The sequence below is a fragment of the Pseudopodoces humilis genome, chromosome 2, assembly GCF_049639895.1.
Source record: "Pseudopodoces humilis isolate 2021_Gansu_Grassland_sample_001 chromosome 2, ASM4963989v1, whole genome shotgun sequence".
In the NCBI taxonomy this organism is placed as follows: Eukaryota; Metazoa; Chordata; class Aves; order Passeriformes; family Paridae; genus Pseudopodoces; species Pseudopodoces humilis.
Genome location: NC_142201.1, coordinates 10,384,017 through 10,410,740, shown reverse-complemented (window position 1 = coordinate 10,410,740; position 26,724 = coordinate 10,384,017). Strand labels below are relative to the sequence as shown.

The following is a 26,724-nucleotide window of genomic DNA, read 5'->3' as shown; positions in this document are numbered from 1 at the left end:
TTATTTATAACTCTACATTTAAAGTAATAAAATGAATGCTTGTCATTGATCTGTCTAACTTACAGTTTACTACTGCTAGTATCTCACAGTGATGATCAGTCCCTCCTGGCTCACTCTTGCAATGAATTTCAGGTATTTATAGACCAAAGGTTTCTGTTTAGCCTCACTGATGTTTTGTATGACACTTTTCCCACACCAACATTTTTTAGCGTACAGCAATTTTACCATGATTAAGCTTGCACTAGGATAGAAGGGGGATTTTTGAATCTTTGTCCTTAGAACTCATCAGATGATGACCATATTCTGAATATGGAAATTATTTGCTGAATACATCAGTATTTTTTGGAAATAAATTAGTGGTTTTAATTTTGAAGGTATCAATCATTTGTTGTATAAATTTGGTATTAAGCTATAAACCATTGATCCAGACACTATGATACAAATTTAAAGGACATGAGCACATGATTAAATTGAACCAGATGTGATACATGGCCATGCAAATTCAGCTCTAGAAAATTTCATTACAAGTTATTAATCTTCCCTAGAAAATACATGTCAAAACCATGAAAGCAGCCTACTTACATGCTCTCATTTGGTGAAATACTGTCATTTAGGTAAGAACCATTGGTGTTCTCCATTTCTGCTAGCCTGTGGAAAAAAACCAAGACTCATTAAAACCAATTATGTTTTTCAAAAACTTTGTTTGTTCTAACATTCTGGAAAGAATTAAAGAGCGTGATGTTTCTGATGAATTTGAAACTCAAATTAATTTACACTCGCTGCTGATTACCAAAAGGTTTTGCAATAAGCTATCACAAAAGATTGTTACAATGGCCTGGCTAAACTCACTGCTAAGTTTTCAGCTCTTTCTCTGAGGTTCTATTCCAATTTCTCTTCGTTAATTAATTCCAAAATCAAAGAAAAGCCTTAAGATGCCAGGGGATTACACAAATTGCTTTGTACCTGGCAATATCATTGTCAAAACTGTAATGATCAGTCATTTCTCATTAATTTTCACACTCAGCCCCTCCTAAACGTCCTGCATAATTCAGAAACACCTCTCCTGATCAAGTGACACTGGAGGAGAGAAAGAGGCCAGAATAACTATTTTTCACTACCTCAGTCCTTGAAAATTTACTTTCTTGGTGGAAAAACATTTTCTTATTTGCACAAATAATCCGTTTGTTGATTCTTAGGAGCAGTATGAAAGCAGCGAATTTAACTAAAGCAGTGATATATAACTACTTTAATACTCCAAATCAAGAAAAAATCCTGTTTGTGGTATTTCATGAGGTGAGTTAGTATTATAATGGCACCTGAGATTTATATGATAGTTTGGAGGTTTCTGCTCTTCTCATTTGTACTGTTATATCAGGGTCCATATTAAAAACTAAACCCTATGCAGAATCCTAAATGGGTTTGGGTTGGAAGGGGCTTTTAAATGTCTCCAGTCCAACCCCCTGCACTAAGCAGGGACATCTTCCACTCAAACAGGTGGCTCAGAGCCCTGTGCAGTCTGACTTTAAATGTTTTCAGGGATGGGGCATCTACCACCTCTCTGGGCAACCTGTTCCCAGTGCTTCATCAGCCTCACTGCAAAAATTCCTTCCTTACATCTAGTCTGAATTTGTCCTCTTTCCATTTAAAATACTACCTCTTGTCCTATCACCACAGGTCCTGATATTAAAATATCAGTAACTGAATGTACAGCTTAATGAGAACCCCAAGGGACCTAACGACCAATTCTGACCACAAAGGTTCTCTGATAGGCAAGTTAGGATGGGCTGGTTAGCAGCAACCACAGACGATGCTCTTGCATCCCAGAGCCTGTAAAGCAAAACCCCAAATTTTATGTTTCTTTAAGAAGTGCTCAGGTAGCCTCTAGCTCTTCTTTTTTTCTTTTTAAAGTAATTTTAGAGAAAGATCTGCCTAATGTCCAGCTGGTCTCATACCTGCTAGCATAATGTTCAATGCGTGAATGAGTATCATCGTGTGAGAGCTGAGGGGACGAGGCAGGCCTATAAGGCAGAAAACACTGATTAATCACAAACAATACCCCTTTAAAAGTAAAAAGACACTTAGCTATGCCTATACCCTCACATCTCTTTGCCTTATGCCACCTTTGATAAAAAGCAAGTTAGAAGTCCAGGCGCTGTGTGTGCCTCCTCAAGCCATCGGTGCAATGTTTTGTGGTGCCACACTGGGCATCCTGACCATTTGCAATCCATCTGCTGCCACGATTCTTCTTCACACCAACTCCCAAAGAAGCCTTTTTCCAAAGGATTTACAGAAGAGCTTTCACCCTGGTTTTCCCTTCACACCTGCCTCCTTCATTGGCATTTCTGCTTCAAACGCACAGGCTGCGGAAGTCCTGCTGGGAAGCTCTCCTCTGCCTCCCACCCTGCTCCAGTGTCTGCTTCCAGCACATCCCACTTAAAAGTGCCTTTAAGAATTATTCCACAAGCAACTAGAAATAAATACAAGAAGCATAAAATGTCTGAAATTAGCCTTTAATAACACACTGCAGACACTGATGATTTTGCCTGTCTTTCAAAAGTTGCAATCTCAGCGGTAGCTCAGTGTGTTATACAGGGGGACACTGCATTATGTTGGGTTTTCTGCCTGAATGATGGCATGGGGTCTTCTTCAGTTTTCTGTTGATGAAAACAATACATAGGACTTTTCTCATCAATTACAGCCTCAGCTCTGGAAAACATCAACATTAAACAATGTTGCCTATGCAGCTCAGATGGCACCCTTTGCTGCAACGTGGGATTTAGCCAATCTATGTGTGGTGAGGTCCCAGACTAACAAAGAGTGATGCAGCTTCCCAAACTGTATGGCAATTTCATACCTTTCAACTATAAATTGAAAAACAAAATTGTATTTTCAATATAAATTTCAACTGCCCTTTATTTCATCTCTGCCGACTCTCCTTCTGGAACTCCTGACTGAGGAAGGAGTTTCTCCCAATTTTGAATTGTTGGATGCTGTGGTTCAGGCTGGGACTGCCTGAAATTGATTGTATTGCATCACACAAGCTGGCAAGTTTTGCATTTACTTGTTTTAAACCAAAATTGTAATAATCTTCTGGTTTTTAATGTTCCTGTGTTAGGAGTTTGACAATCCTGCTGTAAATCTACAGGACTTCTCAGCTTCCAGGTTTCTAATCAGACTCCAAAGGGCTCTAGATTAGGATCCTTCTGAATTCATAGCTATATGCTGGATACACACAATTCATCATCATTAATATCTCATCTCACAGAACAGCAAAGTTTTTCCTCTAAGACATTATAGGCAAAATAGAACAAATTTCATTTTGTCTTTGAAATGAGCTTTGGCCTCTACTTTTACTCATCACATATTCAAGCATTACAGCACACCAGAGGACAAATACTCAGTTTCACAGAGTTCCTCAGTGCAGCAGAAATACAGTGGATGGGCAACTGCTTCTCTGTGACTTGATATCCCATTCTGTGTAAAAACGTGAAGGGAAGGGAGAGGAAAAGGATGCCATTTCTTTAGAGCAGCGGATCATGGCACAAGATAACAATGGTCTTCTGATAAATTACAGTTACGCTAATTTTTCTATTTTTTTGTCATACAGCAGATGTTAAGCTGGTCTTAACCGGTGCCATCAATGAAAGAAGAGGTCTTGTTTTCATCACACACACAAACGTTGATGCTAATACTGTGCATGGACTAGGAAATATGTGTTAAAAGTAGTTTCAGTTTTGAATTGGATCATTCTCTCAGTGCCTCTCATCCTGACATTGCTCATGCATTTGGGACAGCACTTGGTTGGGACCTACTGGGCAATGAGATGCCTCTTTTTGCAGTACTGCATGGCAAAAAGTCAGGCCTGACTGCATGAATATATCCTTGCTGCCTTGAAGTTATGCTGCAACTTCAAAAGTGACCAAGTTGTGTAATATATATAAAAATACATATTTTTTAAAAGACAACATGTTGCTGTGTAACTTGGAGCTGATTCTGCCAGCTGCAAGCAGGGAGTGAATCTACAATTCCAGGTTTGTCTCTGCTTCAGAACATACTGCAGGGGAGATATACCTGAAACAGCTTTTTAGAAGTCTGCTTAAGAAAACAGACTTGCTAGAGAAGCATTGCTTTGTGTTGAACTCAGCTGCTCAGAGGTTCTTTTGCCAGGCTCTGAGCAAACTTGAGAACAACTGTATTTTGCGTACTCTTAGTGGCCACCTGTGCTAGAGCTCACAGCCCTTTCCTTCTGAGCACAAATATCCAGCACATCTAATCAGCTCAGTCAGCAGGATGGCTGAGTGGCACAGCCAATATTTAGCCAAGATAACCACCCCTTTTACAAGGGCTCCACAGCTGCCTTGTTCATGCTGGGGTCTACAGGAGCAGCCTGGGAGTTCTAGTCAAGTCAAGTAGCGACCAAGTGGCAAACACCACCTTCCTGCAATTCCCTGCACCCCCAGAGACCTGGCTGGCAGGATGAGGGTACTTTTCTTTGTTCAGCATTTTAGTTGATGCTTCCTGAAAGTGTAGAAACAAGTAAATTGTATTTGCATCACTGCACCATCACAGTTCAAGTAAAAAGATACAAATTCTCACAATTTGTGAACTGTCCCTTTAATGCCTGGCAAACAGCGTATCTGGACAAAACACTGGACAATAATCAGTAAGAACCATTAATTTTCAACAACAAAAAAATATCTATTTATAAACAGTTCCCTGTATACCACATGTTGGTGTCAGAAGAGCACTAGCATTGCTAAGTGCTGCCAGGTGATGCTTTTCTGAGGCACTTCAAGGATAACCAGAAAACTGGCATGAGGGCACCAGAAAAAGGCATGAGTGTAGAAAACATGGAGAAGTTTTATGATAACTGGTTTGTCTGCTGAAGCTGGCATCACCCTGTAACCGAGAAACGGCTCTAAACCTGGGTAGCTCGGTAACTTGAATTGCAGGTCAAGTGCTACAGCATGAAGGAAAGAAATAAAGTTAGCAGAACAAAATTAAGGGCAATTCTTTCCAGCCACTATTAATTTCTTATTTTTCTGCTTCGTTGTCAGACCAGATGGATTATGCTCCAGAAGATACCTGAGTTAGTCTGACAAAAAGTGCAAACTCTCTGCACAAACCCTGTTCCTCAGATATTACATGAGTTAAACTCCCTGTAGTATATAACTGCGAACCTTTGGTGTGAAGCGATCGGTGTAGGCACACCACAATGTCATTACTACAAGTAACTAGAAATAACCATGTTATGACAGCTTAATTTCATATTATATCAGACACAGCAATGGTATTCCACATGATCCAAGCTTTCTCTGAATGTTACTTTTGACTTTGAGATTGTTCTGAAATGTAAGGAATCTAGATCCATAGCTGCATCTATAAAAGTGCATCCTCAAGCTCAAAGCGCCTCTATTTCAGCTTGGCTCCACACTTTTGGCATTCTCTGTGGGTGAATTCTCAGCCATATGAGGTTTGCAGTATTAGATGTGCTTCTTGGTTGCTTAAATTTCCTTGAGGTAGAACACTTCCCTTAGCTTCCCAAGGGTTTGTGCTCCCAATGAAAATTATAAATCAGTATTCCAATGTATACATTTCACTCGTTTATTCTACAAAAAGTTCAATGGAGTTGCAAGCCATATACAATTTATCATATAGAAATATAAAAAATCTATTAGTTTCTCATTAGTTATCAATATTTGAATTAAAATTAATCCTTGTTTAACATTATTCTAGAAACATCTGTGTAACACTAGAAGTAGCAAATGCCACAATGGTAAATATATATCTACCTTTAGTTTATGCTGAGGCTATTACTACAACAGTAAGACAATGCATGTGCTGGAGTGGTGCAAGAATGAAAATCTATTCCACAGCTGAAAACCCCATGTTCTTTAACTTCTGAAAAAATACAGTAAGCATTTCCCCATTTCAACCTGCCTTCACAAATCTGAATGTATCTAAAAGACTGTAATAAAATACTCAGTGAGCTCTGGATTAAATGGGGCACTCAAGTGTGCACGGTTGCACATAGCACCAAATTACAGCTTTATCTGAAAAACTGTGTCATTCCTGAAAACTGAATTAAATCCATATCAAGTTCCATCTCTGTCTTTCAAAAAGCATTTAGTATACATTCAGAGGGATCGACACTTATTCAGAAACACAGGCTTTTAAATGACAAACTTTGATAAGCATTAGTAGGTCTGCACAAAACCCCTGTTAATTCGATGAAAAATACATACTCCAGAAAGAGTACAAAGTACAAAATCCATGACTGCTGGAAATTCCAGGATTTATCTCATTCTACTCATCTGGGATCAAAACATTCCTTCAGAGAGTGCATCAAAGGAAATAATCATAAAGAAAGAAGGAAATGATCTCATGTAAAAATAAATGAAGAAATAAACAAAAAGAAAAAGTGAGGGAGCGCAGCAGCAGTAGCAGCAGCAGCACACTTCAGCAAAAGTACTCACGCAGAATCTACTGGCCAGAAGTTGATCAGAGTAACAGGACTGCAAGACAAAAAATGAGGAGGTGAAGAGAAAGGCAGAAGAAACTCAGCAGCAAAATAATTACAGAAAGTTTAAAAAAAAAAGTCACAATAACTAAAAAGCAGAAATCCAACAGACCAACATGAATGGCTGTGAAGAACAACCAACCAAAAAGTGAGAAAAAAAACCTTGGAATCTAAAATTTAAAAAAAAAAAGAGAAAGAGCGAGAACAAGCTGCATGCAATTGCCATTAAACAACTGATTAAATGTGTAAAGAACCAAAGGGAGCTGGGTTAAGTCATTGATTTCTCCATGTGCATCATTACTGCTTTTTTTCCCATGAAGACATCAAAGTCATTTAATAAGACTTAATTTATAGGCTGAGAAAAGAAGAAATCATCTAGGAAGGTCACAAATACCGTAGCCTAATTAAAAAAAGAAAACCAAGGAAAGATACCCATTTGGAAGAAAAAAAAAATAATAAATGTATCATTAGCCTCCAAATTGCACATCAAACTTAGAAGTCTGTAAGACTGCCAGTAAGACTGTGAGTATTTTTTTTTTTAACTGAAGCTGAAGTTCCTGTATAAGGACAGGTGAAAGCAGATAAAGGCAATGACAACTGGAAGCCCAGCTTGTGTTTTCCTGCCAGGCGAGGTAAACAGAAATGAAAGACATAAAGAGGCTTTATGCATTTAGGAAGTGAAAGGAGTTGGCACCAGCTGGGGAGCTCAAATAGTGTACCAAATGAATTGCTACTTAAACACTTCAGAGCTACTCACGTTTCCATGTTGTCTCCCTCCAAGACAGTCTGCACAGGCAGGTAGCCCATTCGTGGGTGCTTTGCAAAATATCTTTTTGTTCGAAATTTGTTTTTTAGTACCTTGGCAAAGTCACGGACGTCTTCTCCTGAAGTTGTCTGAAAGCCACAAATCACAATGAAATCATCTTTCATGAGGTTGTCACTGTTTTTCAGTTGCCTCTTCCTTTGCTGGGTCAGTTGGAAGAGCTGTGATCACACCAAGCAGATCTGCCAAAGGGTTGAGCCCCAGAACCACAAATTTTTTTTGTCCATCACTGTCACCTTACAATGCACTACACAGACACTGCTAGTGGGGAGGAAGTAGGGAAAGAGAATTTTCAAAACCCCCTGAAAGGCTCATGCCTCACCTCAGGTGATCTCAAGAAGACAAGCAATAATTAAACCATAATTTGTCATTTCCTCACCTGGCTGTGGGGGTACTCTCTGCCTATTTTTGGTTCAGCACTAAAATGGCTGTAGTGGAGGACACACAGCCAGTCCAGTCTGTGTGTCCAGCTGGGTGCTTCACTGTCTGGATCCCAGCTCTTACCACACGCTTGGCAGGCATCTCCATCTCATGGACTTGTCAATCTATGAAAGTCTCTAGGTACCTTTTCTTTCCAGTTTCCCTCCTCAGCCTTCTGTGCCATTAGTATTTTGATCAAAGGGAAAAAAAAAAGCAGGTAAGAGCTTCTGAAAGCTCTCAGATCAGTTATTTCTTCCTGTACCTGTTCAATGTGAAGCTAGCAGGCATTTAAGATCAATACTCTGAGGAGAGAACAATTTGCATGAAGTTTTCTACTCCCTTGCCCTGCAGCAGGCTTCCTTTGCTGCTGTAGAGACCAGTAGAGGAGCACAATGTAGAATTAGAAAGACCAGAAAGAGTCAGGAAGAGTTTCAAGGATGTCTGCTGTGAAGATGCAAGACTTACTGAGAGCCTGACGAAGAATCAGGCAATTTTATGATGAATTTTAATGTAAGACTTCAATTACTTCAGTCAGGCTGCGCTCCCTTCTCTGAACCTGGCAGAAACACTAGACCCTGAAGTACTGATCTTTTACAGTAAATTAAGTTCCTCCTGACCCACATAACAATATTGCTCCTCCAATCTATCTAATTTAAAGGGAAGAAATTAGGGAAAAGTTAATCTTTCTGACATTTTTACTGACTCCTACGCCATCTGCATAGAGGGGAAGGACGTGCTGGAATCTATCAGTTAAGCCAACCTTCACTGAGCTGCTCAAACACACATACATAGATTTTTAAAAGGTAGAAAAATTAAAGATACCCTGAAAAAATATCTGCAGAAAGACAGAAAAGCCTTAACAGAAAAAGCAAACATTACGCCTATAGTTACAAGACCTATGAGCTTCATGTAAAGCTGGAAAGAATTTGGCTCCCTATCTAGTCAGTCTGTCTGGCAGGAACACTCTGTGTAAGCAATGACTGGCAGAGAAGTGACACAGCAGAACCTATAAGCCAGTACAGCAGCATTTGTATTTTCAAGAAACTAAGATAATGGTTGGTAATATTAAGTATTCCTTCCTTAATTAATCAGAAGTAAAGACATTTGGGGAAGGGAGGGATGAAGTGTGCCCAGACCACCCAGAGGACTCCAGAAAGGTGATTTATTGAGGTGGCTCCCTGCCCATGGCCCCCGGAGGAGGGAATTCCCTCTGCTGAATTCCATCTGCAATGCCTGCCAGGAGAGCTCTTAACCAGCTTGTCATCAAGAGAGCACACAGAGCACATCAGGAAACACAGAAAAACTTTTAATATTTAATCTCAGTATAAATAGACTAAGCACAGCTTTCTGTCCAGCTGTTCACCTGTGCCATTTATAACCATTTATTTATGCCCTGTCTATTTTTGATGTTGAGAACACTTTCTACTGCATTTGACTGTAATTTGGATTGAGTGTTTTCAGGTATCAGCAATGAAACATTCTTTGCTTCAGCCTTCCTGGGACTGCTCTCCCCCCTCTCTCCCCTGAACCTTTTCTATTACAACCAAACAGAAAAATGCTGTGTTTTCACAGGAACATCCCAATCTAGCTGGTACCACAAGAATCCCAAGAAGAAAATATATCTTCTAGCGACAACTAAAAGCATCAGACACCTCTCATACGATCCAACTGCCATTTAAAAAATGTTCAAGGAGCACAAAAAAGGCAAAGATAATGTGATTATTACATGGACAAGATGATGAACAGGCTATTTTCAGCCAAACCTTCTGATTTACTCCACAGATGTTTTATTACATATGATTTTCAGAGTAAAATCATCCAAATCAAAATTTCCAGCGCAACTGGTTTATGAGGAAGAAATAGTGGAGTTTCAGCATCCCAGCTCTCTTAAATCAAAGCAACATATAGGCAGATGGGTTGAGCATGTTCCAAAACTATTCTGAAACCAAACTATTTCATAAGAAATAGTCATTTTTATTCACATAGGAATAGCTTTACCACCAGCTGACTTTTCCCAGTTTGGTTTAAGAACGTGCCCTGCCAACCCCCCTCCCCAGACCTCAGCCCTGAGTGGAATCCCCAGCTGTAGACAGGTCTGTCAGTTTGACACACTTCCTTCCAACAAGGTGTTTTTTATGTTTGTGTGTCACTGTTCATTAAACCCTAACAGAAAAATCATCCTACATTTACATCTCAGTCTATAAGTTGTCGTCTATCCTTTCTTTGAAACCTCTCTAAAAGTCCTATATCTTTGAACAATAAATTGAGCTGTGTTCCCTTCAGGAATAATTGTTATAATTTTTCTGTCTAAATGATAACCAGGCAACTGCCTTGCCCTTATTCTGACTCAACCTTTTGCAAGAGAGAGAAAATTATCACATCCCTCAGGTATTTAGCATGAGTTCTCAAAACTCCCCTAAGCAGAATTAAAGACTGCAGTGCTCAAAAATTTCTTGATACTAAGAGGGAGGGAGAATAAAAATATCAGAACACTTCAGTGTGCACATCAAATTATTGCAAAGATATTATCAAAGAATGCATCACATGTCTTGCATCTGCCAAAATGCATTTCATGATGAGAGATTAGTGTGGAGGAAGACCGATAAATGCTCTGCCACTTGCATACACTTTTTCATTCATTTAGAAAACAATTACAAACTAGACACAGCTTCAGTAGATTTTCAGTACCCCAATACTTGGGTAAATTTTTTGTAACAGCAGCTACACAAAAAGAAGTGGGGCTTGCTGTGTGTCACATTCAGTTCCCCCTCCACCCCAGTTAATCCTTCTCTAATTCAGCTGGCTGCTTGTGCAGCCAGGCACGGCACATTAGCACGGGTTGCTGGAGTTCAGGGAAAAATCCACTGGCTGTGAATGGTTCTTTATTCTGATCCAGCAAGCTGGACATGGTGGCAGGTTTTCTGCTCACCACCACGTTCACCTCTTAGTAATCTGTATTTTCAGGGACAACACAAACCTGCTGGACGCAGCACTGCAATGAGTTGCTGCAGGCTAGGGGTGCACCTCATAATCCTTTTTTATTTTTCTTTCCTCAAAACATCAAAAGGGTAAGAAAATAGTTGGGAGATACTGGTTTGTGCACTCTGTGCACCACTCACAAATCTCCCACGTTATTTCTTAGCAATAATAAGAGTAGTGAAGTGCAAAGCAAACCCACAGTCAATCCAGGAAGGAGGGGTTCAGGTGGAAGGAAGGCTCCCAGGGAGTCACTCACTCACTCACTCACTCACTCCCTCACTCACTCACTCCCTCACTCCGCCTACGACTCAGATCATGAGACTCTGCTCTAGGAATGCCTGCAATGGAGAAGTCTGTTCAGACCTGCCCAGGCAGCACCAGCAATTCCCTCTGCCTTGTGCAGCAGTTCAGGCAAATCACCCTTCCAGCAACCTCCGTCCCTGGGGGACAGCGCTGAAAACGCCAACGAGAACTGACGAAGAGCCAGCAAATGTGCATTGGCTGCCCTTGCAGAGATTCCCTGGAAATATGGCCATTGATAGGTAAAAGCTGATAGATAATGCAAGTAACTATCCATAAGTTAAAATTAACTAAAAAACTAAGCTTGCTTTACTATAGTATTTTAGGGGCATAATTTTTTTTTCTCTCTTTTTTAGGTCTCTAAGAAAATCTGAGAGTCTTTACTGCATTCTTGATATGCATTTTTGCTTGGATGAAGATTTAAAGACTGTTCATATTATTTTATGAGGCTATTCCAAGTGTAATTTTGATGCTTTATTTTCACCATTTATGACTACTAGCAGATGAAAGAGTAGGAATAATCCTATCTCACCAGGAAATGCTGACCAGAGTGCACTGCTTCAAGATCAACACAAGCAATAGCAAAGGCAGCTGAAAACTCATTCTTGCTAGGTGGTGGAAGTTTAACTTGAGAGTGCCTCTAATTTATGCCCCTTTGCTCTGGTCCTGAGAGGCCAAAAAGAAAAAGAAGAGAGAAATCCAGAATTTTCTTTGCCAGCTGTCAGGTGTGAAAAAAATATTTATGTAAAACCAATCCTTTTGGGAGCTGTGAAAGAAGGGTGAAGACCCTCACCACACCATTTCTGCAGCACCCTGTACTGAACACCGTGCCTTCCCCGCTTCAGAAATGAAATCCACCTTGCAACCATGACCTGGCATTTTATATCATCAAGAGATCATACAATACAAAGGTACCATGAAATAATGAAGAACGTAAAAATGCAACCATACTGTTGTGGGGGAAAGCAGCAACTTGATGAGGAAAGGAAGAAAAAAAATCACACACTGATGTGGAGAAAACCTTGGGAGTCAAGATCTGAATGAGTATTTACACAAATCATGGGCTTCCAGGAGGATCTAAAAAGTGACCTATAGCACTGAACATGGAACAAGTCATTAGCACACAACAATACATTACAACACAGAACTGTGCAAACAATGAACTTTAGTTTACTTCAAAGCATTGGAGTATCCTTGACTAAGCACAAAAAATTGCTGGTATGTTTAGTATATAAAATGAGATTTAATACTGGGGGAGGGAAGAAGAGCAGTCCTAACACTTTATTACCTTGCACACAGGAAAAGAAGGTTTTCCTTCCTACCTAAGAAGGGACAGTAAGGGTCAGTAAAACAGCTACTTACTGGTGTGCAGTATTCCACCATGGGATAGTGCATTTTGTGACCTTTTGCAACACGGCCAGAGAAGAAGCAACTTTGGCAGATGTCATAGTTAAAGTGCTTTAAACTTCTGTACCTAAAAGAGGATAAAAAAGAAAATTTCACGGCTTCAGAGCTTTGTATGTGACTGCTTCATATCACCCATCAAGTTTGCTGTGTTAGTAAATTCTCTTCTGTGAGATGTCACACGGTATGCAATGCCCAGAAATGCTCTTCTGCCCTGAGGGACAGGTACTGCTGCCTCAGATGTTTGTCAAATATCTCAATCTTCAAAAAAATTTCTTATATTGGGCACCAGTGAAGATTTCTACACATTCACTCACCTTTAATATATGAAAGACACTACCACACTTTTTATTTCTATGACAATAACTTCAGATCTTTTGCTCTTCGTCATGATTCCTTAAACAGAATGTCCTCCAGGAGGAAAATTCAAAAAAAGTAATGCCCTATCAGTAAGTAAGTCACTCTGGCAGCCCCCTTGTGTCCTTCCTAGCACATCTATAAAAACAATTTTCCTGTAGAGCATTCCATCCATGCAAAACTCCAAATGCACTTTTGGGCCATTATTTAATCTCATCAGCTCTATGAGGCAGCTAACTGTTGTATCTGCTGTGCTGAAGTGGTTGAAAGTGCCGGAGGCATAAGGGTTGTCTTGTTCCAAATACACGAAGCAGCTCAGCCACAACGACCTCAAAAGAACATTGTTTTACATGAACTGGGTGCACAGTATTAGCTTTCTAAAAGCCTCCCAATACAGTATCCTTTTGTCAAGTGTGTACACAGGGTTTCAATGACTTGCAAAGACAGAGAAAAAAATCTGCAACAGACAGATTCTACTATCATGATAATAGATTTGTTATATAAATTTAAGAGGCAGATGAGATCAGTCAAGAAAAATTAGACACAAACACAGAGCTCCAGTGTCTGCTTCCCGAGTTTTTGGTGCTTACAACAGGCTATCCATTCACTTCCCATCCTTTGATATTTCTAAGGGCTGCACTTTTCAATTCCACCTACTTGTCTTTGGCTGGTTTATACAAAACTCTGTAAGTAATACAGTAGTTCATAAACCATATCTGGGAATGGGAAAATTAGACTTTGTGGATGTGTTGAATTACTAACATCCAATCCATAGCTCTTCCTCAGTAATATTTATCACTTCCCAGTTAAGATATCAATGGGGAATAAAAAGTAAAAGGAAAAGAACTTAGACTATTAGAACAACAGCCTCAGATTCAAAACAAAGCAAGAAATACCTTCATAATTTCCCCCATTTCCCACAGTGAAACTGTGGCAGAAAGCACTGCCCCACTACATGCATAAAAGCAACATTCGTCTGCTCCCAGGTTGGAGCAAAATGATGGCTTTTTTGTGTAGCACTGCTTTCTGCTGTTATCTATCTGGGTTTTAGAAACAAAATTTCAGAAAGCTCTTTGTAAACAACACGGTAACATAGAAGGAGAAACGCCAATGGTAAAGGAAGACTGTGTGTGAAAAGGGCAGAAACCATACAAAGCAGCTATTGCGAAGCAAAGTGATAAAACAAGTCTAGGCATAATTGAAAGTGAGTATTTACTTAGCCCTTAAGTGGCTTCTCAACAGGCACACCAACACACAGCCATTTTACAACACAGTGACTTATTCATTGCCATAGTAACCACAGTGTCAATCCAGATGTTTAAATAGACCAGTAACATTTCCCCCACTCCAGGTTAATGTTCCACCAACATTCTTTCTATGAGAAGTGCACACGTAGCTTTTACATGCCTGAGAATTTTCAAGGCACTTCCTTGCTTTATGACATGACAGAAAGCAACCCATTAGGATGCAATTTAGAAAATGCAACTGCATAGGACACATTGAATGTAAGGCAAATTGTGTTAGCTGTGCAATCCAACAATGCTTTTGTTGAGGCATGGAAAGACTGGGAAACAGAGGAAGGGCCGTATCTTAACTGAGAGATAACTACTGTCTTCTTCAAGTCTCCCGGCACCCTCATGTCTGCATCACAATTATTTTTTCCAAGAACAAAATGCCTACAAAATGAAGCTCCTGATTTGCCTGGAATCAGGCAGAGCTCTTGATCCACCAAGCAGAAGTGCAAGTGGCTGAAAGGGAGGGAGTCTGTACCTGAATCCAATAATGGGGCACTCCTTACAGATGTTACACTTGGCCTGGTGCTTGGCGGTCTCAGCAGCAGCCACCCTGTGCAGGACAGGCAGCCACACCATGGACTGTGGTTCCAGCCTCATCCAGTCCAGAAAGAGGGCTGCTTCGATCTCAGGCTTGTTGTTGGCCTGCAACACAAGGGGAAAAATGACAGGGGCTGAGCAAAACTGATCTGTCTCCTCAGCAGCTAATTAAAAGTTCCAGCTGTTTGCTTCCTGTCAACTCCGTATCACTTCCATGAATATACTCCAGCTTTTCCCCCAGTCCAACTCTTCATTAAAAAAAAAAAAAAAAAAAAAATCCCCAGGATCCTGCCTTCAAGCCAGGAACTGAAAACTATTATTAATATTTCAAACCTCTCTTTCTCTTATTCTCTCTATTACAATAGACAGCACTACCATGTACTTTGTCACAGAGAAAATCATCCACTTACAGGATCGCCTTTGATGCCTGATCTCACATTCCCTGTCTCTCTTATCTGAGCCTGCATAGCACTGCTTCTCACCTATTTTAAAAACTGCTATCCAAACCCTAAAAATTGCATGTCTTTTGATCAAAATTCCTTTCTCCTTAACATCTTTCATTATCACACTGACCTTTCTTCATAATGCATACGTAAGGAAATCATTCAAATCTCTCTCAAGACTTGTTGTTGAACATCCTCTTTCTTCTTAAATGCCTCAAACCTCCTCTTGTCACCAGATCTTTATATTTCCCATCACTGACTGCAAACACAATACAGTTCTGTCCTACAAAATATGATTCTCATAGTCTTACATCCCACACTCATTTCTTTGCCAACAGCAGAAGAAGCTATGAACACTTCCCACGAAACCATTCCTCTGCTGCCTTCCCGTCCCATCCCATCCTGTCCCATCCCAACCAGTGTGACATTTCAGGTATCTCTTTCATGGTAACTTCAAGGAAGCTCAGTCACAGAGCCAAATCCCATTGAGCCAGGCATCATGCACCCCTGAAAAAATGATAAATCATCTCTACCCAGAGTGCCCACAATATGAAAAAAGAAAACAAAGAGAGAAAATCCATGAGGAAACTGGGGACAGCAGTGATCTCTGTGCATTGGTAGAGGTCACACTGCACCAGCAGGCTGGACACTGCAAAGAACAGTGCAGAACAAAGGCAAGGAGCATGAAAAAGGATTTAAAGGAAAACAGTGGAATGATGGAGTCAGTGTTTACAGGAAACAGCCCTCTGTTGTGCAGGGTGTCATGAAGCCTGCACAGAACTGGTTATCTGAGAACCTGGGAGATGGTCTCAGTGCTGGAAGTGAGGTGATGGATCAGGTGGAAACCTCAAGGGGCTCTAGTGGAGAGGGTGGGAGAAGGGAGGATGTGTCCACACAGGGAACAGCCCAAGTGATGAAGAGAGGTAACATCTTGCTCTGTTTCTCTAAACCATCACTACATGCTAATTCCAATTCCTCGAGACATTTCCTTCCATGCTGCCCACAGTAACAACATATTTATGGTCTGAATATATTTAAATCTTCTGTTTTCCTTTTTCTCTAGGCTTTCAAATACAGCTCTCAGCAGGCCAGTCTTTTATATTTTAAACTTCACAAGGCTGACTGTCTTCCTTTGTGGTTCCAAACCTATTTGAAGCATTTAAATAAATAATAAGCATTAATGTATCATGTACATGGACCAAGATGAATAGGGGATTGAGTGCTGAAGATTTTTATTCTTGCTCTCAGTTACTTCTCCAGCTTCTCACGAAATTTGAATTTAGTATAATCTAGCTAAAACCTTATTCCGCTAAAAATGCTAGCAATGAATTTTGAGAAAAAAATATCCCAACTGATCTGCAGGAGAGAGAGCTATAGGAAAACCAATTAGCTGTAGTTTTGTTCTTTGTTTTCTTTTAAATCTAACACTGCTTGTCACCTTGACAAACAAATTAACTAATCAATATTTGGAGGCTAAGAAAAATGCAGTCTTTCAGACAGAAACCCACAAAAAAGATGTGAAATACAAAGGCTGTAATATGCCCTGAATAAAGCATTGCACTAAAATTGACTTAAATTGCTGTTGCAATACTTTAGTTCATTAGAAACAAGGATTCTTGATCAGAGCTTCCTTCTAGAGATGCTCATTTGGGAAACCATCCAACAACTCCTATGACTACACTTGGGGTCCATATACAGGGACTTCTAGTATAGTCAAAAATGTCCTTTTTTGGATATTTGGGGTGAAAACATGAAATCAGAACTTATCTAGAATTATTCAGATAAAGTCCTTCACAATTTGATATTTAGGAAAGGATTATATTAAATGGAATACATGCTGAAACACTTCTGACATCTACATTAAACCCTGGTTCTCTATTTTTTCACATAGCTACAGAATTTAGGAAGGCCCCTCAAAAATAAAAAAGAGAATATCAAAAGCACAATAAAGTCTAGTAAACACTGGAAAGGGGATTTGTTCAGAACAGTGAATACTGCCTTTTGCCACAGCACATCAGTGAATTCAGTCGAATTAAATTAATTCTGGAACTCCTAAGTGAAAGGCATGTTTATAAAATATGACCATCTATATTTTCAGCTGGAAGGCAGGGCAATAAAGAGGCAGGGGAGAGGATTTCCGTGACTCACTGAGGGATCCAGCTTCAGCCAGCAACTACACTGGCAAACCATTACCCTGCCTAGCAGACTACACTTTCTATACATAGGTCCTCTTAGCCTATAAAAAAAAAAAAATTAATAAGATCTCTTTAATATACCATTCCTAATAGAAAAACATGAGGTGTACAGAAATGCTGCAGTGCAAGCTGCAGTCAGAATAAGAATGAGCCGCTCCAAGCTTGTAGCCAGCTCTCCACTTGTAGCTGCTTTAAATTTGCAGGGAAAATGCTGTGGCAATGAAAGACTTTCTGTAACACCCTAGATCTATTTTAATTTTGCAGTCACTGTCAATTGCCAGCAGTCCCAATAGCTGCCTACCCAGAGCTCCGTATGGCGGCTGTACAAAACCTGTGCTCAGAGAGATTAGGTGCATTAAAATGTATCAGAACTGGTTCTGAATTATATTACATGAAGATTTAAAGCCACGTGGAGAAAAGCTGGTCAGGGTCAGACAGTATAGGACAGACAGTTCTTGACTGTCTCCCGAGCTGCTATTACAATTTTTTTAATAATCTCTAAATCCAGTAAGGCAGCAGCTGAAGACTTTACATACGGGAAAAAGGCTGAATTCATACAGTTCATATCTAAAGCAACAGGATCAAGCTGTAAAGAATATTAATGGTTCTTGTCTTGAACACATTTCTGTGTAACTCCCAATTTTTATGGTAATAACAGAGTGAATCATAAAGTAAAATTCATTAAGGCCTTTCCAGCTTACAAGTAACAATTTGTTATGGAGGACATTCAAATTCATTATGTTCCAGACATCTGTTTTTCAGTATTTATTCTGCAGAAACAATGGGGAAATAGGAAGTTGGGTGGTGCTAGCATCTTTATGCAATACTTGGGAGATGCATTTTTTGTTCTTCCCTCCCTCTTCCTCCTCCTCCTAGTAGTTTAAAAAACATCCTATGCTGTATTAACTTTGTCTGTCCTTAATAGGAAATATGCTACAAAATACAGTTGGGATTTTACATGAACAATGTGCTAGGCTTTTGGACTGAGTCAGATAATACAGCAGAAATTTCTGATAGCATTTTTGATTAGCTATATTCTGTATATGTGCAGTATAGGAAATTGACCAGAAATAAATTAAAATTGTTAATTTAATTGTTAATTGTTAATTTCACCCTGGGTGGAAAGCTTTACATTAGCAAACATTTTTTTTGACAAACCAAACTGAGGGATGGGATTCTTACAACTTGTTAAAGTCTAAAAATGCAGAGTGGCCAGTAACAGCCACCCTGTCTCCCCAGAGTCAGACCTAACGCTCCTCACCCTTGTGTTCCACTCCTGCATTACACTTGATTGCATTGACTACGCCAGTCAATGTTTTTAGTGTTTTATATGTTTTATATGACCCACACTTGAACACCATCTTCTATCCCTATCCCCTAAACCACTGTAAAATAGTTTTTGAAAGCAGTTCACTCGCAGGACTCTTCAAGACTGCCTCCAAAGTCAGGCACAGGTTCACAAAATCCTGCTGAAATAAAACCTGGATTGCTGTTTTATGACATTTACAGCACAGCAGCTTGAGGAAGGATTTGCTAGTTCCCTTTGGCCATCTCTCTCTTGTCAGAGCCAGCAGCAGAAGAAATATCCTATGAATAGAAACAAGGTCTGCCTGTATCTCTTAAAAGAGATCTAGTTCCTCAACAGTAACACTGCACTTGTGAGTAATATAGACTTGTATATATAACTGTACATAGTTATTTATACACAGTAATGGTATTTCTTAACTGCTCAAAAAATAAAAGCAATAAAAAATGCCTCAAGAAACAACTGTCCAAGCAATTCAAATCACCACATTTATGGCCCAAGTCACTTTCAGGGTCCTGGACCAGGATTTGTAACACTCCAATGCCACCTAAAAGGACTAACAGCTCTATTTTGGATTTTATTTGCCTGAGTAAATACACCAAATTTGGACACACTTCCATGGTTTTAGAAAGCAGGCTGATCTTGCCTTACCATTGATCAAATACAAATCTAGTAATGAAGTAATGACTCTATATAATACAGAGTATTAAAATACTTTGCTTCATCAAAGTGAAGCAAAATAAGGTTTAAAAATACATGTACGAATTCACTGCACATATTTTACTACTGTTCAGCTTCATCTGTTCTAGCTTTTAACACCAACTCTAATTCAAGTATATCCTTGGAAAAAAAAGCATACTTAAAGCATTTTATAACTAAGAACCAGCTATCCAACATCTGCGATATGGCAAGGGACATTTTCATCTGAGCTACACTCTGCTCTCTCATCACATTTCTTCAAAGTCCCAATGTCACAGTAACTCATCCAAGGCAGTGATGTGAATTCCTAGGTCCTGTTTACACTATATGAGGAAAGCATATTAATAATTTTCCACTGTTAAAACTCTGTGTCCTTCACTCCATATCATTTCCCTATCCTGTTTACTTAAAAAACGTACTCATCACAGAACTAAAAGGAAAGTCCTTTCACACTGAAGCAACACTGAATTCACTCAATTTTTCATGCATCTATAGATTGCTTTGATGCTTTCTGAGCTTAAGCAGAACTATACAGTCTTCAAGTGGTCACTGGATTAAGCTCTTTGCTCTCTAAACTTAAAAGTATTTTTTCTTTAAAATCTCAAAGCAGAAATTACACACCCTGCCCCAAATAGGAAAGATGAGTCCCATGATATCCTTCTCCTCCCAACAACTTCTCCCAGCACCTTCGTGCAAATGAAGAAAACTACGGAAAGCAAAGTCAGTGCTGGGGGAGTGAGAAGTATCAGGAGGACTGGAGCAGCAGCTCAGAAGGGGACCCAATTCTCAGGAGCAGAGGAGTGCAGCAGGCAAGGCTGCTGCCAACAGCAGGGCTGGGCTCCTCCTTGCCCAAACGTCATTCCCAAGGACTCACTCTTCAAAAAGGAGGAGACATTTCCCCTGTTATCAGTGGGAACAGTAAACATCCCCTTTTTTTCTGCTGCTGTGCAGACAGACAAGGCCGTTGCCAGGGCACTAACCTAAGGGAGCTGGAAGAACCATTTCTGAAGCACACAATTGTTGCGACTTTGACATGACTGCAATTAAATTGCTGGCTTTTCATCACCAGAAGAAAGAAGGAAGAAGAAAGTAAAGAAAAAACCCGAAACTAAAGAAGAAGCATTCCTCAACGTGGGCGTACAAAGAAAGACTTAAATTAGTTTCCATGCAGTAATGTAAACAATGAACCCCCATAATATTCTTCAAAAATGAATTATCTTGCTTCAGTAAAAGGAGGCTGCTGGGAGCAGCAGTACTGCCTGGCTGTCCAGCTTTTCCAGCCTCTCTGTTTCCTGGGCTGCTCTGTGTTCTCCCCCACCAGCACTTCTGTACTTGTCCCCCAGCCTGTGGATCCTGGTGCCCACCATCCTACACTGAAAGGATGTCTCAGTGTTCCCCTTCTCCCTTTCTCATGGAAAGTTCTTGTCTCTTTCCCCATCTCCATTCCTGGCTGCTCCTTTCTTTCATGCCTCATTCTACCCACACTGCTTCCTTCATCATTATTATTCTTATTGTTGTTCTTACTGTCTCTTTCTTAAGAACCATCTTTATTTTCCACTCCTTAATTCCTTCTTCCTCACCTTCATTAGGGCTTTCCCTATGTTTGGATTTCTGCTCCTCTCCCTAGGACTCCATCCCATCTATTCCTCTGTATCCCCTCCTAGTCTCAGCCTCCCTCCCCCTTTCTGTCCCTCCTAGAAGATCATCTGTTCTGCTGCAGCCCAGGATGGAAATCAACTTGCACTCTGAGAATTAAAATGAAGCTTCATCTGGAGGAAAAAAGAGAGGATGACATTCCTCCTATTGCAGGTAAGAAGAAAATCTATTTTTCAGGGCAGGTAAGAGAAGGAAACCTCAGGTTTTCTGGTGCTCTGATTTCTGAGCTTGCCAAAGGTTGTGTCCAGCAGTGCTCGGGCTGTTCCTAGAAATGCCAGCAGCTGGATGTGGTACAACATTCAGGCTGCTGACATGTCTTCATTTCTAATAGCAAGTTGCTAACTCATTTTGCTCAAATAAACAGTGTCATGGGGTGACTTTACCTTTAAGATATTTTTGAGAGCTAAGGAAGTTGAAACTGCTGGTGACTGATGGGAGTCTTTTCTCCTGACCAATTATCGGTCATTTCTGGGAACTGGCAGCAGTTTTGACCACTGGAAAGTGGGATCAACCTGTGAACAACTCCTTAAGATGTAAAGTCAGAGCACTCTTGTTCTCTTTGTGTTTCCGGCCCCTGACAAGGTAACAAGGCTCTGTCGTGGCTCCCCACCTCTTCCAGGCCGGACAAGGCCGCAGAGAGTGGGGGGGGGAGAAGCAGAGCCGGCCAGCCTGGTTTAGTTTTCAGTTTCTGCTGCTGGACTGAAACCTGACACCATGAACTCTTGCAGCTTTTCTAAGACTTTAATTCTTTTACTACCTGGATAAAACGTACAGATTACTCCTTTTTCCCAGAGAAACAGAGAGAGAGACAATCAACATGAAAAAGACATCATAAAACCACCAAAAACAGTGAGAAAAGAGTTAAGTTTTAGATGAGGAAGAGAGAATAAGGAGATGCTTTATAAGCTGAAAATATCTTTCTGTTAAAGCTATGGAGATGGACAATAGTAACTTGAAAAGACTCCCTTAATTCATGACAGAGTATATTGGGAGGAATGGAGTGTTCAAAGTGTAGATTTTGAGTAAAAAGTAGAGTAATTGTGATACAGTGAGGTGCTGGAACAGAGTTGAGCGAAGGTTTGAGGCCGCTTGAGGCAATGAGAAAACTGTTTCCAGAGAAGCTCACAGAGACAGATGAAGAAGACTTTTGCCTTTGAATAACTCATCCTTAAAATGACATCCCTAGACTCATGACCCATACACACCTCAGAGTGATGTGAAATGGGAGGAGTGAACTCTGATAACAAGATTTCCGGGCAGCTGGCATCAGGGAAATAAGAAACTACAACAGAAATAGTTTTCTTGTGAAAAACTCTATAGATTAGCAGAAGGAGACTCCTGTTTCTCTACAAAGACTGATGAAAAGACTTTAGCAGGAATTGAGACTGTTTTAACCACTAAAGTTCTGAAGTTTTTCTGTCTCTATGTTGTCACGTGTACAAAAGAATGGTCAAGTAGTGGGAGATAAAAGAGTATTCTGGAAGTTTATTCTGGTGTTTTTATTCTTGTAGTTTTGTTAATAAACTTTCTTTATTCCTTTTAAGTTTTAAGCCTGTTTTGCTCTTGTTCTAATCCATATCTCACAGCAAGAAATAAGTAATTTTTTTTAGTTACTGCTTTAAAACCACGACAAACAGTTATCACAAAATCACAGAATCACAGAATAAGTTGAGTTGGAAGGAACCCACAAGAATCACTGAGTCCAACTCCCAGACCTGCACAGGACCATCTCCAAGAGTCTTCTTCCTACCTTAAAAAAATGGGTTTGGTGTGTTTCATCACTGTGATTTTATATTGTTTTATTCCTAGTAGAAACACACAGAATGGCAGTCCTCTTTAAAAAAAAAACAACTATGGTTTTGCTAGATTCTGAGGATACTTTCCTTATCAGTTTTTTAATGATGTTCTAAAGTGCTGTTCACCTTCACTTGGGAAAATGACAGAATCCAGTGAGTCCTAATTTCTGAGGAAGGTCATTTGTACAAAGTTTTTACCATAGATTTGCTGCATAATAATTTTGTGTTGGTGTCACTTGAAAGCTCAACATGGAAGTCAAGGCCTGAAAGCACTAGCAGGATCTAACACAACTATCAACATCACTGTGCACAGTTTATGAGCATGAGTTACCCACCCAGGACACAGCCCTATAAAACACTCATTCTGAAATGGCATCAAATACAAATTAGAATTATAAAAGGTTAAGACATGAATGACAGAAACAGTCAAATGTAAATCCTGTAGAATTAATCTGTTAAAAGAAATGTCAAAAATACAGGAAGTTAATATCCCATCACAACTGAAGTTTGTGATGATTTTAGAATTAAGATTCTTTTCATAGTCATTGTGTGTAAGCAGTCTACTTCCATGCATTAATATTCATTGAAAACACTTGCTGTGTTTTGCTTAGTACAGAACTGAAACTACTACATAATGAAACTTGAGCAGCAGGCAAAAAAGCAAACAACTCCCCCCTTCCCTGAGCAAACAAAAAAATCCCTCAGGGACAGTGAGGAGATGGGAAAAGAGCTTTCTTCCATTGTAATGTAGAAGATGCATTTAGAGTTAATCACAGACCATACATTACCTCCCCTCCTCTACCTTTTCATTAAGCAGCTGTCTTCATCTTGTGCATTCTGCTGGTAGTTATGATAAAGATGAATAATTCCCTTAACTCTCTTCCTTCCCCAGATTAAATAATTTACAAGTTTGAAAAAGAGCCTCAAGTTTGCTTGTGTATTCCTCAACAGACAGGACAGGAATTCTTTCAGTACTCTTTAAAAGAAAACTGGTATTATCCATTCAAGGAGTGGAAGGAGCTCATTGAGCACTCCTCACCCCTAGGCAGCACTGCAGGCAGTCGCCTATCGCTCCCCTGGGCACCTGACTGTCACTGGTATGTACATGCCCAAAATTCAGATAAACCACTGCTGCTCACCTACATGACAGCAATAAATAGTTATCTACTGCTGGGCAATAGAAAACTGTAAAGCCAGGAGCTGCCACAACAAAGACACTGTTTGCAGGGTTCAGTTCCAACAGAAGCCCCAATGACAATTACCTGCTGTCTGAGCTAATTCAAATATACCTCATCAAAGGCACAGTTTAATACACCAATGGCCACTACCATCACATGACCCTCAGTATCCTAACCCTCATCCCAGGTTTTCAATCCTCCTCAGAAGTACAGCTCAACACAAAACACCAGTGGGAAAACTCGGAGCCAGCACAACACAAACTTACAAACTGAAAGCAGCTTCTGACGCTCGGCTCGATGTTGCTGCCCCCGAAGGAGGCCACCTCCCCCAGCTGCCGCGGGATCTGGATGGAGTCGTGCAGCAGCAGCCCCAGCCGGCGCTGGTCACAGAAGCCAGTGGAACTTGCCACTTGTTTGAACAGGTCTGGAGGAAGGAGAAGGATACCAGAGGTCAAGCATGGCTATCAGGACGTGGCAAGCAGCCCAGATTTGCCTTGTTTCCAAGGCTCGCAGGTGCGGTCGTCAGCCTTGGAGGACATGAACACAAATATGACTTCAATCTGGCTGCTTCTTTCCCCATAAACACCAGGGTTTTTCTGTAAAATGTAAGTCTAGTGGTAATTTTTAACAGTGTTACTGGCTTGTACCTGGGAAGAATGGCCACTCTAAGCCACAGCACCTGTGTCATTACTGATAATAGCAGCAGTGACTCCATAACAAAGCTAACTAAACAGCAGCATCTTCATGCCACAACACAGATGTCTTAATGTTTAATGGTAAAATAATCTCATACAGCATAGAGCATCATTTCAAGTCTTAGCAATCAAAACACAACTCAGAGAATCCATTTCTCTTCCAGATGAGTTAAAATGATAAACAAGAGCTTCCTAACTTTGATATATGATCATCTTTTGATTCAAGAGAATTTCTAAAATAAAAGAATTACAGTATGGCAGAACCTGACATCCATCACAAATTTTAATATCATATTAATTTTTTGCTTCTGAAGTGAAATCTCACTTGAAGCCATGTTCTGTTGTTACATCATTCTAGAAAAGAATCCTTACAGGACAGAATTATTATCCCTTCATAAGCTCAATTTAATTTGGTGGGAATTAATTGTACTACGTATATATTGAGGAGGTTATAGAATTCACAATAAAAAGAAAAAAAACAGGTTATCATTAAATAAAATATTTGGCAACATCTCTGTTGACAATACATTCATTACCTGGATAAATTCTCCTTACTTTTCAACAGTTAAAAAGAAAAAAGAGAGAGCAAAATAAGACTAGAATAAAGTAATGCTCTTTTTTTGGAGTCACTTTAATATTTCACCCAACACCAGGGATAAAATTATAAAGGTGCTGTTTGAGATAACTTTCCTAGCACTGCTTTGACACCTGTTTTCTTCCAAAGGAATAAAGGAACAGATAGAGAAAGGATTATTTTTTAATTACATGAATTTCACTCTTGCAAAGTCTAGTTTCATAATGAATAATTCTGGGATGAATGCTTCCATCACCTCTGCAAGCCTTAAGACTGCTGCTCTAGCACAACCGACTCTGCTCTGCTGCACAAATGAGACAGAAAAATTGTAAGGGGTGCAAGTCATTGCATACTTGCAGCAATACTAATGGCAACTGCACCACAACTTCAGCATGGATGGCAAAGCCAGACCACAGCAAGACAGACACAAGTCCTTCCTCTCCCACAGCTATCCAGCTTCCAATTTCCCTGTCATTAAAACATTATGTCCTCTGAAAGGTTACATGACGCTTAAAAGGTTATGCATTACTGTGGACACACACTGCAGGAGTATCTAAAATATGAATAAACGGTTTCCTTTATAACTTTGATAATCTTTGATGAAATATAATTTTGAAAAATATCTCTACCGAGTAATTTTCTTAAAAGATTTTCTGAATAATTTTTCTTAACACCCACATGAAACATCTAGAAATCTAAACTGTGACATTCATTGTGATTGCCCTAAAATCTGATCCAATTACACATTGTCATGCACAGACCCTGCTGTTGGTACTGTCTGTTTTCTCTTTAGAGTTCTTCAGCTTGCATTATTAGAGACTAAAATGATAACAACTGATGAAGAATTGCTATGGGTCAAACCCTAAAGGCTGGATTTTCAGTGGTATTTTTAAGTGCATGAATGAGTGATAACAGTTAATTTGACAAGAAAGTTACTCTTGAGAACTACATTTATCAGTCAATCTTTTCTGGATCCTAGTCTCATTAGTGAACTGACTCATTAGTCAGGTAAAATTAAGACTGCAAGTGGAGTTCTTTTAAGTATTTAATCTCTTAAAATGTGTAAAATTTGCACACCTTTAATATTTATTTATTTAAAGTAAGCAACTACATTTAAACACAATGTACATAATAAGACTGACCACAATGTGGGAATCATTTTAAAAAGTTAATATATTTGAAAATAGTGTAATGCAAGTGTCCTGTAGACATGCATTTTTATGTATAAAGGTGTGTTGAACCAAAGGGGTTCAAAGGTATGCAGGTCTCAAATAGGTTCTTGTGCCTCAGTGAGTGTTCAAGACAATCCAATAGGGTGCAGTAAAGAAATACTTTTTGTACAGTTAATAGAAATTGAAAGTTTCAAAATAGTGTTTATTTCTTCTTTATCACATCCTTCCTAACTTCCTACTTCTGCTACGCTTTATAATGCAGACGATATACAAGTACAGTGATATGTGTACATAATTTATAAACAGACATACATTTACTGGAAGTTCATGGTCAAAAATTTTTCTGTTGGGAGGGGTGTGATCAAAAATGTTCGG

At 39.7% G+C, this 26,724-nt stretch overlaps 1 protein-coding gene across 12 annotated transcripts in view; it reads right to left on the bottom strand.

Moving 5' to 3' along the window:
- The window catches only part of DMD (dystrophin), a 1,137,330-nt gene that overhangs the window by 30,708 nt on the left and 1,079,898 nt on the right, over window positions 1–26,724 (bottom strand). For 9 of the 12 annotated variants that reach the window (XM_088068916.1, XM_088068923.1, XM_088068893.1 and 6 more), the window contains 7 exons: window positions 24,175–24,332; window positions 14,574–14,740; window positions 12,405–12,516; window positions 7,278–7,414; window positions 6,477–6,515; window positions 1,953–2,018; window positions 583–648 (listed from right to left, as the gene is read on the bottom strand). In XM_088068916.1, the coding sequence (XP_087925042.1) occupies window positions 583–648; window positions 1,953–2,018; window positions 6,477–6,515; window positions 7,278–7,414; window positions 12,405–12,516; window positions 14,574–14,740; window positions 24,175–24,332 (745 nt within the window). Of the gene's footprint in view, window positions 1–582; window positions 649–1,952; window positions 2,019–6,476; window positions 6,516–7,273; window positions 7,415–12,404; window positions 12,517–14,573; window positions 14,741–24,174; window positions 24,333–26,724 lie in introns of those variants that run through there. The other 3 variants (XM_088068904.1, XM_005516714.3, XM_088068956.1) reach the window with 2 other exon arrangements.